Source organism: Vulpes vulpes, chromosome 1, assembly GCF_048418805.1.
Source record: "Vulpes vulpes isolate BD-2025 chromosome 1, VulVul3, whole genome shotgun sequence".
Taxonomy (NCBI): domain Eukaryota; kingdom Metazoa; phylum Chordata; class Mammalia; order Carnivora; family Canidae; genus Vulpes; species Vulpes vulpes.
Window position 1 is genome coordinate 82,280,465 of NC_132780.1, and position 15,395 is coordinate 82,295,859.

Sequence of the window (15,395 nt, forward strand, 5' to 3'; positions counted from 1 at the left end):
AGTATCTATAAGTGGGAGAAAATTTTGTAAATTCATCATGCGCTATCATTAAAAAAAAGTCTTCTTATGGGGTTAGATTTCCCCAAATGAGGAAGCTAAGATATTGATTTATATTTTCTTCTAACACCTTTGAAATATAAAAATAAAACTTTTCATAAATTTTAACTTACACACCTTGTCTAGAAGCTCACCCTAGTAAAGGAAACATATTCAAAATAAACACATCAAGATAGCCAATTAAAAAAAAAAAAATCTGGTTCAACTCATAATGCCAGACTCTAAAAAGAGCATCAATAAATGGACACCCCTTAAATGAGGACAGGTCAGTTTGTTGGTGAAGGCACACACCATGTGCACAACTCTGTTCTCCTGTCACATTATATATTAAGTGATTAAATCGTTAGCCTTTTCTTTGGCCATAATAGAAATCAAACCATTCACCGCAAGAACCATTTAATAAAGTAACTTTGTGGAATGTCTTCTTGGCTTTCTGCACATTATCTTTTAGGAAGTTCTAGTTTAGACCAAGGCTGTGGCAATTTCTCCTTTCAAAATATCAGACCTGAATCCTCTGGCTCTAAGTAAGGCAGGTGAAACGACTCTGAAAAGCTAGTAAAACCTGTCTGGGCAGCAAGGGACAAGTTTACAGTTTACAATTTTAGGAAGTCCCAAAAAGATGTAATGGTCTTGCCTTATGTGAACCAAAACATTTCATAATATGGGGATATTTTAGTTGAGACTTTGGAAGTCCTCAATTAAGGAAACACTTAAAATAGTATTTTGAAAGAAGTCGAAGAAGTGACCACTTGACATTGTGTCTCTGTTGCCCAAAATCTGGGACATAATTCAACCCATGGCTCTCTGTTCTTCAAACCAGTTGGTGGCAAAATATATTCAGAGCTAGAAATGAAGACTATGAAGAGATGCACAGGTGGATGTAAGGCATTACTATACCTCAGCTCTAACATTAGAGCATTCCTTGCATAAATCCTTCCCAGCTAAGTTTCCCCAAATGTAGAAGATCAATTATAAAATGATGGCTTGCGTTACAAAATAACTCGCTTCACAAAACATTTCACCATAGTTGCTTCATCCTAGAGAGGAGCTCCAGATACAGAAACCTAATTCCAATTTTTTTCTGGAACACATTTTGTATCAAGTGAAACACACAAATGGGACCAAAATAAATGTCTACAATGGACTCTGAGAGCTCCTCCAGTACCTTATTATCCTTGTTGTTGCTTTAATTTTTCTTTAACATCATATATTTTTAGAAATGACTTAAGCCACATCATAATTAAACAATTTACAGTTTGACATTTTTGGAAAGATGTTTCACTGAAAGCATTTTCATTAATATTTAAGAACCAAACACAGATCACCAACTGTTACCTATCAATCTTGTAGGAACATAAAAAGTATGATTTAAGAAAACTTACTCCTGGAGTAAAAAAAAACTAAAAAAACCCCAGGAGGATGGAGAGCATAATTTCACTAAACGTTTTTTTAACCAGAAGGTAAACTGAACCTCAAGGCATAAAGTTGAAAGCTTAAAATGAGAACCCTTACAACCTTCCCCATCCAGGAGGCAAAGAAAAACAAAATTTATCAAACTAAAATTAAAATAAATGTTCAGATATTTAACAAGGAGTCAAGTTAAGTGCTCAATCAGAAATTTTTTTAAAAAACTCTAACACTCACAACAGAAGTTTGTTATTAATGAGAAACAGCAGAGAACACATTCTCCTCTGGCAAAAAGAAAGCTATTTTTCACTTCCCCTGGTAACTATCTTTAGTACTTTACATTCTTGGAAACCAGGAATGTGAATATGGATTTATTGTGAGGCAACACGCAATTATCTAATGTCAGTTATGGGGGTAGGACAGTCTATGAAATCAATGCAAATGAAATCCTAAAGCACGACAGGCATCAATATAGGCATTGAGGTCTCCTGACAAAGGGCTTGTGATCCCTGAAACTTTCATGGCCTGGACATTCCCGACTACAGCCAGTGAGCTATTTACATCTCAGTATGGAAAAGAATCAATAGAAAACTGAAAAGCCCTGGCCCTCGCACAAAAGATAATCAAAGCGCCTAACCCACAGCGGCTCGAGTAAGGACACAGTGGGAATTATCTGAAATTAATTACTCTGCTATCAGGCCAATGAAGCATAATTGAGAAGGACTATTTTGGATGGAGTTTCTTGCTGAGTCTCCATAAAAACATAGGACAGGCTAAAGTAGGGGTAAGAGGGGCGAGTGTCACATACATTAGGACTGCAATCAAGTTCAAGCCAATTTCAATGCCAACGGTGGTCAGCTATAGGAATGAACAGCGTGACTGGAAATGGGTGTGGGTTGTTTGCACAAAGCCAACGAGCAAAATATGCAGAATAAATAACACCGCTTCAAAAAACTCCCATTGCTGAACGGTCTGTCTTCACCTACATCTCTCAGAAAAGAGTCACTTTGGAGCTTCTGGAAGATCGTACTGGAAATGGAGGGTGCATATGGTATTCCTGGCCCTTCATCCCACGAGAACAGGCTGAGTTTATTTTTGAGTCATTTATGAAGAAATGGTTTGCTAAGAAACTAATAAATGTCAGTGTGTATATGACATCTCAAGTCTGTGGGAGCACATGTTGGAGTGATTTTAACCTCTGCACTGCTGGGTAAACTCTGTTGGGGCAGGGTCTGTCTCTCCTGCTCCTTTACCTGTGTAACTTGATGATCTAGCACTAAGCCTGATATACAGCAAGCACTTGGTAGGTGTCTCCTCACTGAACAGAAATGCTCAAGGGAATGAATGTCCAATTTCTACAAAGTACCCATTTTACTCTGACAATTTATACCAAGCTAATGGTTCTGACTTACTCTCTGAAGGGGGTAATAACTAACAAACAAATACCTAATAATGCTTTCTGAGCAGCTCATTCAAAACCACTACAGTACTCAATTTATATTAACACTCTCTAAATGAGACAAACCTCTTTCCCTGCTGTCTGAGTGTGTGAGGTTTTTACGGCAGTCCTGTTTTTCTGACTGCATGGTCTTATAACCTCCCCCTTGACTCAGATGCTTTTAATCAGGACAATATATCGTGAGTCTGATACTAAAGGACCCACTATGGACAATTGGGTCTTTGTGTTCTCAAGTTGGGTTTGAATCACATCAATTCTGAGTTACTGTATTTATTCTTCACAATTCTTTAGGTTCATGATTTACATTTATATTACGCTAGTCTTTAGAACTAGGGGATAAGAGACCCAAAAAGGCACATTGAAATCCATGAACACAGTTCTTTTGATTATCTCATAGTCCCAGCACAAAATGGTGGCTAGCATATGATACATTTATTATTATAAAGGATAACATCTCAGTCTCTCACACAAAAGCAAACCAACCAGGGCTTTCAAATTAACAATCCCCTAGAGTTTTGGGGTTTTTTTTTTGTTGCTGTTGTTGTTTGTTTTTATAGCTGAAATGGAAATCCGATGCTTGACTCAGGAAATGAAGGACAAGAAGATAGTGGGAAGCGTATATTTACTTCTGATAAGCCATCACCTGTTGTTTAGATGCAAAGAAGGTGTAAAGACAGAGGCTGTGGTTGTAGGACATGAAACATGCTCTTTGAACAACCAAGAAAGAGGAGCATTTAAATACAACTTTGTCCACTAAATATTTCTTGAACATGCCATATGGGACGCCGGGGTGGCTCAGCGCTTGAGCATCTGCCTTCAGTTCAGGCAGGATTCCAGGATCCTGGGATCAAGTCCCACATCGGGTTCCTTGTAGAGAGTCTCCTTCTCCCTCTGCCTGTCTCTCTGCATCTCTCTCTCTCTCTCTGTCTCTCATGAATAAATGAATAAAAATCTTAAAAAAAAAATAACATGCCATATGAACTAGACACTGAGTTAGATACTCACTGGAGACACAAAGATAAGATGATAAGATAGCATGCCTTTCTTGCTCAAGAGCTCATGATTCCCAAGCAGGCTAAAATGTGTACAATTAATTCTGATACTCCAGGATAACTGTCAGGTTTCATGTACAGAGCTAGTTTAACAGAGCCCAGAATAAGAAGCAATAAAATACACTTAAGGAGGCTGGAGGAAGTTTCAGAGGGGATGGCAGTTGGACTTTATCTTGAAGGACACCTAGAATTTTACCTAGAAAAATCTGGAAGCATATTTAATGCATGAATTAAAGAAGAGTGTATGAAAATACAAAATATGTTCAGTAACATAGGCGGGGTCCAATGGGGATGGAATGGAGGCTATTAGGGGTGGGGGGTGGCAGAGGAGAACACAGATATTGATTAAACCCAGATTGCAAAGTATCTTGAGTGTGCCAAAATGTTTGGAATTTATCTTACAGAACTGTAAAAACATCAGGCTTTTTGGAAACAGGAGATGCAAGAAAAAAGGTATGTTCTGGAGAGATGACTACCTGTCCACAGCATGGACAAAAGGAGACAAGAAGTTCAAGACACGGAGGTAGAGTTGCTTCCAGATTTTTTTTTTTTTAAGATTTTGTTTCTTTATTTCAGAGAGAGAAAGAGAAAGAAAGAGAGAGAGAAAGAGAGAGGGAGAAAAAACACACATGTGCACATGAGCATGAGCAGGGGCAGGGGGAGAGGGAGAAGGAGACTCCCTTGCTGAGGACAGATCCTGACTCAGGGCTCAATCCCAGGACTTAGGATCATGACCGGAGCCGAAGGCAGACATTTAACCAACTGAGCCACCCAGGTGCCCCTGCTTCTAGATTTTAAGGAAGAAATAACCTAACAAATAAAACAACTACATAATAAATGAAAACGGATAACTCCCTCCATTCTCATTCCATGCAGTTGGGATGATGGCATCAAAAAATATCTGCTTGAAACTTTCAAATCTAATTCCCACAATCCCTGCGGAACTCCTAGAAAGCACTGTTTGGTCACATTAAAATAGCATGAAAAATAAAAGTCATCCAAATTGGAAAAGAAGTAAAATGGTCTCTGTTCACAGATGACACAATCTCCTATGAAGAAAACCCTGAAGATTCCACCACACAAAAACTATTAGAGAGAAGAAATGAATTCAGCAAAGTTGCAGGACACAAAATCAACATGTAAAAATCAGTTCCGTTTTTAGACCTTAGCAATGAACAATGTGAAAAAGAAAACAATTTCACTTATAATAGCTTCAAAAATGATAAAATACTTGGAAATAAACTTAACTAAGGAGTAAGACATGTACACTGAAAATTACAAAACCCTGCTGAAAGAAATTAAAGAAGACATAAAGAAATAAAAATATACCTATGTACATGGATTGAAAGAACTTTATATTATTAAGATGACAGTACTATCCAAATCAACTACAGATCCATTGCAATCCCTATCAAAATCTCACAGCATCTTTTGCAGAAATAGAAAAGCCCATCTTAAAATTCACATGAAATCTACAAAGGATTTGAATGGCTAAAACAAGCTGAAAAAGAAGAACCAAATTAGAGGCCTCACATGTCTTGATTTCAAAACTTACTACAAAGCTACATTAATCAAAACAGTGTAATACCTACAAAGGACAGACATACAACCAATGGAATAAGAGAGCCCAGAAATAAAACCTAGCATATATGGTCAATTAATTCTTGAAAAGGATGCCAAGACCATTCAATGAGGACAGAACAGTCTTTTCAACAAATGGTTCTGGGAAAACAGGGTATCTATCTGCAAAAGAATGAAGTTGGAAGCATATGTTATAGCATATATAAACATAAACTTACAATGGGTCAAAGACCTAAAATTATGAGCTAAAACTATAAAACTCTTAAAAAGAGGAGAAAATCCTTATGATATCAGATTATCAGGCTATGATTTCTTGGATATGACACCAAAAGCACAGGGAACAAAAGCAAATGTAAACTGGACTTCAAACTTAAAAAAAAAAAACAAAACCCAAAACTTCTTTGTGTCAAAAGATATTATCAAGAAAGTAAAAAGGCAACCCTAAAAATCAAAGAAACTATTTATGAATCAGGCATCTGATAAGGGGTTAATAGCCAGAATATACAAAGAACAACTCAATAACCAAAAATAAAGCAACCCAATTCAAGAATGAACAAGGACTTGAATAGTGATTTAAGGAAGATATATATTATTAGTCATTAGAGAAATGCAAAACAAAGTCACAATGAGACACCAATTTATACCCATTAGGATGGCTCTTTAACAAAAAATGAGGACATTACAAGTGTTGGTGAGAGTGAGTTTGACACTAAAGGACCCACTAAGGACAACTGGGTCTTTGTGTTCTCAAGTTGGGTTTGAATCACATCAGTCCTGAGTTACTGTATTTATTCTTTACAATTCCTTAGGTTCATGATTTACATTTATATTATGCTAGTCTTTAGAACCAGGGGATACAATACCCAAAAAGGCACACTGCAATCCATGAACACAGTTCTTTTGATTATCTCATAGTCTCAGCACAAAATGGTGGCTAGCATAGGATACATTTATTAAGAGTAACATCTCAATCTCTCACACACATTCCCACATTGCTGTAAAAAATGTGCAATGATGCAGCCACACTGGCAAACAGAAGAATGGCTCCTTAAAAAAGTAAACATATAATTAACTTGTGATCTAGAAATTCTAATTCTAGATGCATACTGGAAAGAATTGAAAGCAAGACTTAAACAGATATTCATATACAAATTTTTGCAGCAGCACTGTTTACAACAGTCAAAAGATAAAAACGCCCAAATGTCAATCAACATAAATGGATACACAAAATGTGGTATATCCATTTGGTAGAATATTATTCATCCTTAAAAAGGAATAAAGTTCTGACATATGCTGCAAAAATAAAATATAATGCTACAATATATATATAATGCTACATGTAATAAGCCAGAGAAGGACAAATATTGTATGGTTCTAATGTACATAAAGGACCTAGAATAGTCAAATTTCATAGAGCTCGAAAGTGGAATGGTGGCTTCCTGAACTTAAGGAAGGGGAGTTACTGTTTAATGGTTATGGAATTTCTGTTTTGGATGCTAAGAAAGTTCTGGAAGTGGATTTTGGTGATGATGGCACAGCAATGTGAATGTGCTTAATGCCACTGAACTGAATATTAACTGAACTTAAAAATGCTTATAAGATTAAATTTTAAGTTACATAGAATTTACCACAATTAAAAAAAAAAAAACAGGAATGAATAGCACTATTTTGACTGCAGATAAGTCTATCAAGTAAAGAAAACCAAGTAACGTGTCAGAAGAAACCCTTCTTTTCAGATCCAGGTAGGAGCTTAGTTATGGAAAGAAGTCCAAAGGCGGAAGTTGGCTAAAATCTGCTTTGTAGTAGGAGCAGTCAAGATGCTCAGAGACAGCAAACTTACATTGCAGTTTGACGAGCCATCGAATGTTGGGTAAGAACCATCTGGCCAGTCGGCAGGGTCCAAGGCTGCTGACTGCCGGTGCTGGGCCTCATACTCCTTGAGCTACAAACAAGAGAAAATGAAAGATTGACGTGGGAATAATGGCCAGGGCTGCATACCAGGCAGCAGAGAGAATGCTCTGGGCACCTTCTTCATGCCACTGTTGGGGACTCAGTGCCAGTCAAAGATGAGGTTCCCCAAACTGAAAGGAAGACACATGCCCTGTCCTGTAATTTTTCATCTACATCCAACTGACAGACACAACAGATTCTTCATAGTCTGTGTTCCAAAAAGAACCTTGATTTTTCCCTCAAAGGTCCTCCAGCCTCAACACTCATCTTTTCCAGTTCACTTATAAATTCAAAAACAGAAACCGTCTATAGGTTGGCCTCTCTTTGTAGAAGACACAATGTGGTAGACCACAGACATTTTAGTGAAACAGAGGTGGTAGCTTGAAACTAAGAGTTCTAGACTGCTTCAAGTCACCTATTCAATATTATCGCCTAACAAACATAATGGGTTTTATTGGGAACCCTAGTGAATGACAGAACAATAACAAGCTATCTGGAATATGTTCAGAGACATCTAAAGTTTGGTTTTAGAAACTAGGTTTCTACTCTCTGAAATAGACAAGTGAAACATTATAGGACATTGGTAAATTTAAGAGAACAGAAAGATCTTTTAGAATGGCAAATGTAAGAAGTTCCAGGTGTGTTCTCATAAAACATGTAGAAATTTAGCTCTGCAACATAATACAATTAAGTTGCCATTGTATTAAAATTCTATTATAAAGCAACTTTTAGATAGGAATTTAAGACACCGATTAAACCATGTTCCATAAATCAAGACACCAAAAGCCAGAAATGATATGACCTAACAGGAGATGGTATGAAGATTGTTCTCAACCATTGGAGCTATGTGGAAATGGCAAAACCACCATGCTGACAATATCCCTTTAGGGAAAAGCAACTTTTCAAAGTATCACTTCTACCATAAATTTTTTTTCTGCACATAATGTATGACTGGAGACAGACTGGGGTAGGCAGACAGGGTTGATTAATGTATAAGAGCTTGGCTGCAGAACCAAGTATCAACCAGGAACCCTTGGGCAAATTACTTAACTCCTCTGTGCCTCACTTCCTCTACCTGGAAAACGGGGGTGATGATAAACTGTCTCATAGAACTATTACCAGAGTTACATAAGATAACACAAAAAAACTGCTTAGCACACTGTACCCATGCAACAGATGCATTACAAGCATGGTATTACCACCAGCCTTGTGGTTTCAGATAAAAGAGAGCTCAAAGTTCACATCAACACCAGGTGTTTTAACTTTTGCTATTTGCTAATTTCATTTTAATCTTTCCAGTGCACTAGGGGCATTAACATTGTTCTAATCTTTATCGTACATTTAAGTTATGTATGAGAGGGCTCCCCGGTGGTGCAGCAGTTTAGTGCCGCCTGCAGCTGGGGGCATGGATCCTGGAGTCCCAGGATGGAGTTCCACCTCAGGCTCTCTGCATGGAGCCTGCTTATCCCTCTGCCTGTGTCTCTGCCTCTCTCTCTGTGTGTCTCTATGAGTAAATAAAATATTTAAAAAATAAAAAATAAAAATAAATAAATAAATAAATAAATAAATAAAGTTATGTATGAGAATGCCCTTTCCTTCCAAATATATTGGTTTCTGAAATGCTACATTCTCCCTGCATGACTGAAATAGCTGCCAGCTGAAAAACAGGGTTATCATCTGTTTTCTCCGAGTCTCTAGCATACTTTTATATTCAAACTTATGCCCAACTCCTAGCAGTCACTAAATAAGCTTCATCTTCAATGAAAACAAAATAAATTCCTAATTAGTCAATCATAACAGATTTAATATTTTTCTTCTTTTATCTGTCCATGTCCTTCATTTACTTTGGGGTCTAAGAATATGTGTGCTTCCTCAGAGAGAGATTCAAATTTGTGTTCTACCCAAATTTACTTTGTTTCTTAATTTTCTATTTTAAAAATTTTATGTTTCAAACAGGATCTCTAAAAAGAGGTTTAAGTGCATTTTACAGGGAAAAAAATCCAACCTAGTTATTATTTATATAATTACATTTTTATATTCTACTTTGCTTCTAAAGAAGCTTTTACTTAAATATAATTTCATGGAAGAAAGACAGTTGATGATTTCATTTGAGAACTTAGATCTTTTAAAGCAAACGCACAGCTTTAAAACAATGACAGAAGTTTTAAAGTGTGTGTGTGTGTGTGTGTGTGTGTGTCTCAGGAAGAAATACTCTTTCCACATCCTATTTTCTCTAGTCTCATAGTTTTCTCATACTTTAAGTCTGGGACAGGATTCCTGGAGGGATGGCCATCCTTAGTAGGTTAATGCTTACTGTATTTTAAAGACCTTTGAATGAGATCCTAAAATGTTTCCCATTTATACAAGAAAAGAACATTTGTACTATATCTAATCTAAATCCCCTCCAGCTCCAAGTTAAAATCATTTCCTTTTATTTTGTCCTCAGTAGAGATTAAAACAAAATAAAACACTCTTCAGTATATCCTGAAGATATGTTGTTTAATAATCCTTCATATACTTGAAGATAGTGATTAAGTTCTTTTCTGTTTCTTCTCTGAGATTAAATCCTTTCCAATTTTCACCCATGGGCCTATTTAAAAAAAAATACGACAATCATTTCATTGTTCTCCTATGGACTCTCTCCATGAGCCTCTCTAGTTGTCCAAATCTCTGTGATTAATGCACAGTAGCTGCTGTAAGGAAAACAATTTAATAATACACATAGGTTTCCAGTTCCTAATCATGTACTCTGGTATACCAGATGCTCAGACTCCATTCACAAAACTGTTCACCAAGTGCCCAGTGACTGTGCATTTGGGCTCACATCTACATGCTGCTCTGGAGAACTATCCACGGTTGACAGTTGTTTTCCAGAGATGCCTAGACAGCTGCCTCCTCCTCCCCAATCAGCTTTAAGCTTCTTTTTCTCTGGCAGGACAACTCTACAGTTCAATTCACCTTTCAGAGCTTCCTACTCCCTATGGGATCAGCCTAAGGCTAGATTTCTCCTGAAATTGCATCTCTGTCCAGCTTTTTCCTCTGGCTCTCCTGCTCCCTTCCCTCACTTTGCAGCAGTCAAATCAGTGACAATCATCAAGTACCTTTAAAAAACTAAAACTAAAACTAAAAAAAAAACTTCAATTGACTTTATTTTGGACTTTCACACAGGTATGACCTTATGGAACTAGACATATATTTATCAGATGGATAAATATGTAATATTTAGTAATTAGATCAAGTTACATGAGTAGTCTTTTATATTCATAATTATATTTTAGGAAATATGATTATCAAATCACGGTCATAGATCCCCCTCAATTTCCTAGAGATAGTATTTCCCGTTAAAATCTCAAAGGACATACTTTTCTACAACATAGCTTCATCACGACTCAGCACCATCATACCAAAACAGTAGAGTTCTCTTTTAGCCAAAGCTTTATTATTATTATTATTATTATTATTTTTTTTTTTTAGCCAAAGCTTTAAAACTGAGTTTATTCCCTACCCACCCATCCTCACTCATATGCCACAAAAATCACCCAGATAAATAACCTATGGCTTTCAAGTATCTCACAGGTCTTCCAAACCTTGCAGAACTAGCCCAAGATCTAACTTACTTGCCTGAGCTTACCTGTCAAGAGCTATGTATGCTCTTAAAATTACCATTTGGAAATTGTGTTACATAGAATATCCCAATTACCTACATCGCCCTAAACAATTTTTTTTTTACTAATAAGCTTGACTTCCTTAAAGTACATGTAGTAAGTATCCATCATAAAACTATTAGAAAATGTGTGAAATGCCATTAGATTTGATGAAACTATTCAGTTAACAAAATATAAAAATCCTAAGTTATGCTATCTTTTTTTCAAGCTGTTGTCTTTTTAAATTACACACTCAAAGAAAATACAGAGGTGTTTTGTAAAGTTCATTCCCTTCAGATGTTTTTTTTTTTTTTTTTTGCAGCTTATGGTAGTGTTTCACATATTAATTCCTTGTAGCCTTTTTCATTTTGATCTCTGTTTGTATCAATAACTGGGTTTTCAGGTGTGTGAATCATGGCTGTACACTTCCCAGAGGGAAAATACCCATCAATGAGATGAAATTCATATAAACAAAGCACAATGGACCAAATCATCTTTGACATCAGACAAAATTTTCCGCAATACAAGGATGTATTGAGGGATACTCCCAGCTCCAAGAAGCACACAGGCAAATTTCTCTCCTGCTACTGGGTTGTCCTGTCAGGAGTAAAGTTCAGATGTTCTACTCGTGGATCTTTAAGTATCTGACTGACAGCAGGAAAACATACACCTGATGTTCTGAAGGACATTCTCAGCATGATCATTATAGGAGATCCAAGTCTTAAGAGTGTATGTATGTGTGTGTACATACATACATGATTCAATAAAATCATATATATAAAATCATATATATGATTCAATAAAATACAGTAAGCCATTAGCCTTGGAACAAATTATTCTTAATAAATGTTATAAAACACAAAGGCCTATATCCTTTAGAAAATTCGTTTTACCATGAAGTAGAGAAAAGAAAGACATAAATCTTAAGTATAAATGAAGTTGGAGGAAACTACAAATATTTGCAAATACATATCTTCTTTAAAAAGTGCTTCTTTTCATTAAATCATAATTTTTATAATGTGAATAGCTGTTCATTATTTATTCATGAGAGATACAGAGAGGAGTGAGAGAGAGATGACACTGGCAGGGGGAGAAGCAGGCTCCATGCAGGGAGCCTGACATGGAACTCGATCCCGCGTCTCCAGGATCAGGCCCTGGGCTGAAGGCGGCGCTAAACCACTGAACCACCCAGGCTTCCCGAGACCACTTTGTTGAATACTGTGAAAAGGGACTTTAAATCTACCATGAAGAGAAATCTCACAGAGGAAGACATGGGCATGGCCAACATGCACATGAGAAAATGCTCTGCATCACTTGCCATCAGGGAAATACAAATCAAAACCACAATGAGATACCACCTCACACCAGTGAGAATGGGGAAAATTAACAAGGCAGGAAACCACAAATGTTGGAGAGGATGCGGAGAAAAGGGAACCCTCTTACACTGTTGGTGGGAATGTGAACTGGTGCAGCCCCTCTGGAAAACTGTGTGGAGGTTCCTCAAAGAGTTAAAAATAGACCTGCCCTACGACCCAGCAATTGCACTGTTGGGGATTTACCCCAAAGATTCAGATGCGATGAAATGCTGGGACACCTGCACCCTGATGTTTCTAGCAGCAATGTCCACAATAGCCAAACTGTGGAAGGAGCCTCGGTGTCCATCGAAAGATGAATGGATAAAGAAGATGTGGTTTATGTATACAATGGAATATTACTCAGCCATTAGAAACGACAAATACCCACCATTTGCTTCAACGTGGATGGAACTGGAGGGTATTATGCTGAGTGAAATAAGTCAATCGGAGAAGGACAAACAGTGTATGTTCTCATTCATTTGGGAAATATAAATAATAGTGAAAGGGAATATAAGGGAAGGGAGAAGAAATGTGTGGGAAATATCAGGAAGGGAGACAGAACATAAAGACTCCTAACTCTGGGAAACGAACTACGGGTGGTGGAAGGGGAGGAGGGCGGAGGGTGGGGGGGAATGGGTGACGGGCACTGAGGGGGACACTTGACAGGATGAGCACTGGGTGTTTTTCTGTATGTTGGTAAATTGAACACCAATAAAAATTAATTTATTTAAAAAATAAATAAATAAATAAATCTACCTGCTGGGGGCAGCCCGAGTATGAGTGTGTGTGTGTGTGTGTGTGTGTATACACACATATATATTCAAGTAAATTTAGATCCCTGAGCTGGTCAAAAAGGGGGAAGATCCTTTCCACAGACTGTTTTCTGCTCTAAATAACATTTTTCATGAAGTGTTTTGTCTCTGGCCAAAGAAACAGCCCATCTAGGCACTAGTAGCTGAAGATGTAGGCTGCCCTGCCAAGAACAGGCCAAAAGGCTTCCCTGCCACTTCATCATCTGCCAAAGGACACCCATATTTGTGTGCAGAATCTAGTAGAGTTTAGAGAATGTAATCAATTTTGTTCTTCAATCTGTGTTTCTGAATTGCCTTACAGAAAATATTCTTGATCTCTTGATGAGCTCTGTCCTAAAACTAGGCAAGGCAGCCCCACTGGGAATCGACAGATTGCACTATTAAAGCCTCCACCCAAATGCACACACGGCTGTGCCACCTTCTTGTGGAGTTAACTTCTAATTTCCTTTCTGTATGAATAATGGCTAGCTGTAAAAATGACGAACTCAGAAGGAGCTTCAAGCTAATTTTTTTTCTCCCCAACTTTGAAAATATTCCTTTCTTTTCAATTATAGGAATGTGCTACCACCTAAAACTATGTTAAGGCCACTTCTCATATTTTCTTCTGTTTCATGAAAACTGGGTTAGGTACATCACATGCAACTCTCTTCCCAAACACAAGTGTAGTCAGACGACTGTAGACTTCTTTTGCATTCTGATCTTCATTTGTGCTTTTTAAAAAAGCAGTGCAGCAGCATGCATCGCTCCCCAGAAGGTAAGTACACATCTTGCCTACCACAGTAAAACTAAATACACGTCCATGTTCCTCACATGTATTTCATAGGCATTCAGCTGGACTTCTCCCAAAATGCTATGCCATGTTCAAGAAATGGAACTGGAGAGAAAATGTATGGTGGGCTTTTTGTCTCTGCTGGCAGCTGGGCCAGGTGGCCAAAGGTGTGATGGAGCAGGGAGACCAGGTTGAGAGAGAAGGTGGATCAGCAACAAGGACGGGAGGCTGCCACCTGTCATCTGCTCCATCGCTGGCCCAGCACTACTTTGGTCCACCAGAGACACTGTGAGCCAAGATGATTTCTATTCCTTCAAATCAACAGAGCAAGAGAAGTGGGTAGATGGGCATCTGGAGATGGCCTTGGCCCTCAGGCCTCCAACTAAACCCAGTCCCATCTCTCACTCCCATCAAGTGCTTTATTCCTCTCAGGTTGTCTCAAGAATAAATTAAACTTTTTGTTCCTTAAACTACTGAGGTTTAGAGTCAGGTATATGAAACTAAATTGAATGTGCTTGTTGTCATGGTTTCAAGGTTTCAGATCTTTAAGATTCTATTTAATGGTAAAATCATAACTCATTCAATGATTCTTTAGGGACTTTAGAGTTTTCACTTGTTTCTAAACCAGCCTGATTTATGACTCATCAACACAGAACCAAACCAGCTATTCTAAGTGGAAACCCAAGAATCCATCAGGCACTTTGTTGGGCAACAACCAAGCAGGAAATCTCTTAATAATTGCTATCTCTCCATCATAAACGCTATACCAGTGCCCTAAGGTTAATTAGGCTTCTTTTAGTAATCGATTTAACTGAGAGCAAGAAATATGACTCGCTATGATGAATACCTACTTAGAAAGAAAAGTAAACAAAATTTTAAGGTATACCTAAAGCTTAAATTTTAAATTATTCAAAGTGTAGTCTGTGACAGCATTTTATAGAACTGATGTTTACAATGGTTGTACCATAAGTTTAACTTTTTTATTTGATAATTTTTTATCATTATTATATTCTTATAAATCTTTTTATAAGGCTTGTGTATTTTGCAATGGCATTCAGAGAGTCATTTTCCTCATTAACGTGGTCCACAGCTCAAAAATATTTGCCGTTCATTCATTCGGTAGTCACTAAATATGGAATTTAAAACTCACAACGTGGAAAGCTTATATTAAGTAAATAGAATGGAATCAGTATTTTATCTGATAACATAGGTATTCGATGACCACTAAAGTATCATCAAAATACTACTTTAAATAATATGTTCCTGGGCAGCCCTGGTGGCTCAGCAGTTTAGCGCCGCCTTCAGTCCA

The 15,395-nt window shown here is 37.4% G+C and overlaps 1 protein-coding gene and 1 pseudogene across 5 annotated transcripts in view; both read right to left on the reverse strand.

The window, feature by feature from the left end:
* Window positions 1–15,395, reverse strand: part of SASH1 (SAM and SH3 domain containing 1) — a 332,874-nt gene that overhangs the window by 57,656 nt on the left and 259,823 nt on the right. For 3 of the 5 annotated variants that reach the window (XM_072718853.1, XM_072718846.1, XM_072718849.1), the window contains one exon: window positions 7,397–7,498. The exons of the other annotated variants lie outside the window; for them this stretch is intronic. In XM_072718853.1, coding sequence (XP_072574954.1) covers window positions 7,397–7,498 — 102 coding nt within the window. The remainder of the gene's footprint in view (window positions 1–7,396; window positions 7,499–15,395) is intronic. 5 annotated transcript variants of the gene reach the window in all.
* LOC112919377 (lanosterol 14-alpha demethylase-like) lies at window positions 10,006–14,337 on the reverse strand (annotated as a pseudogene).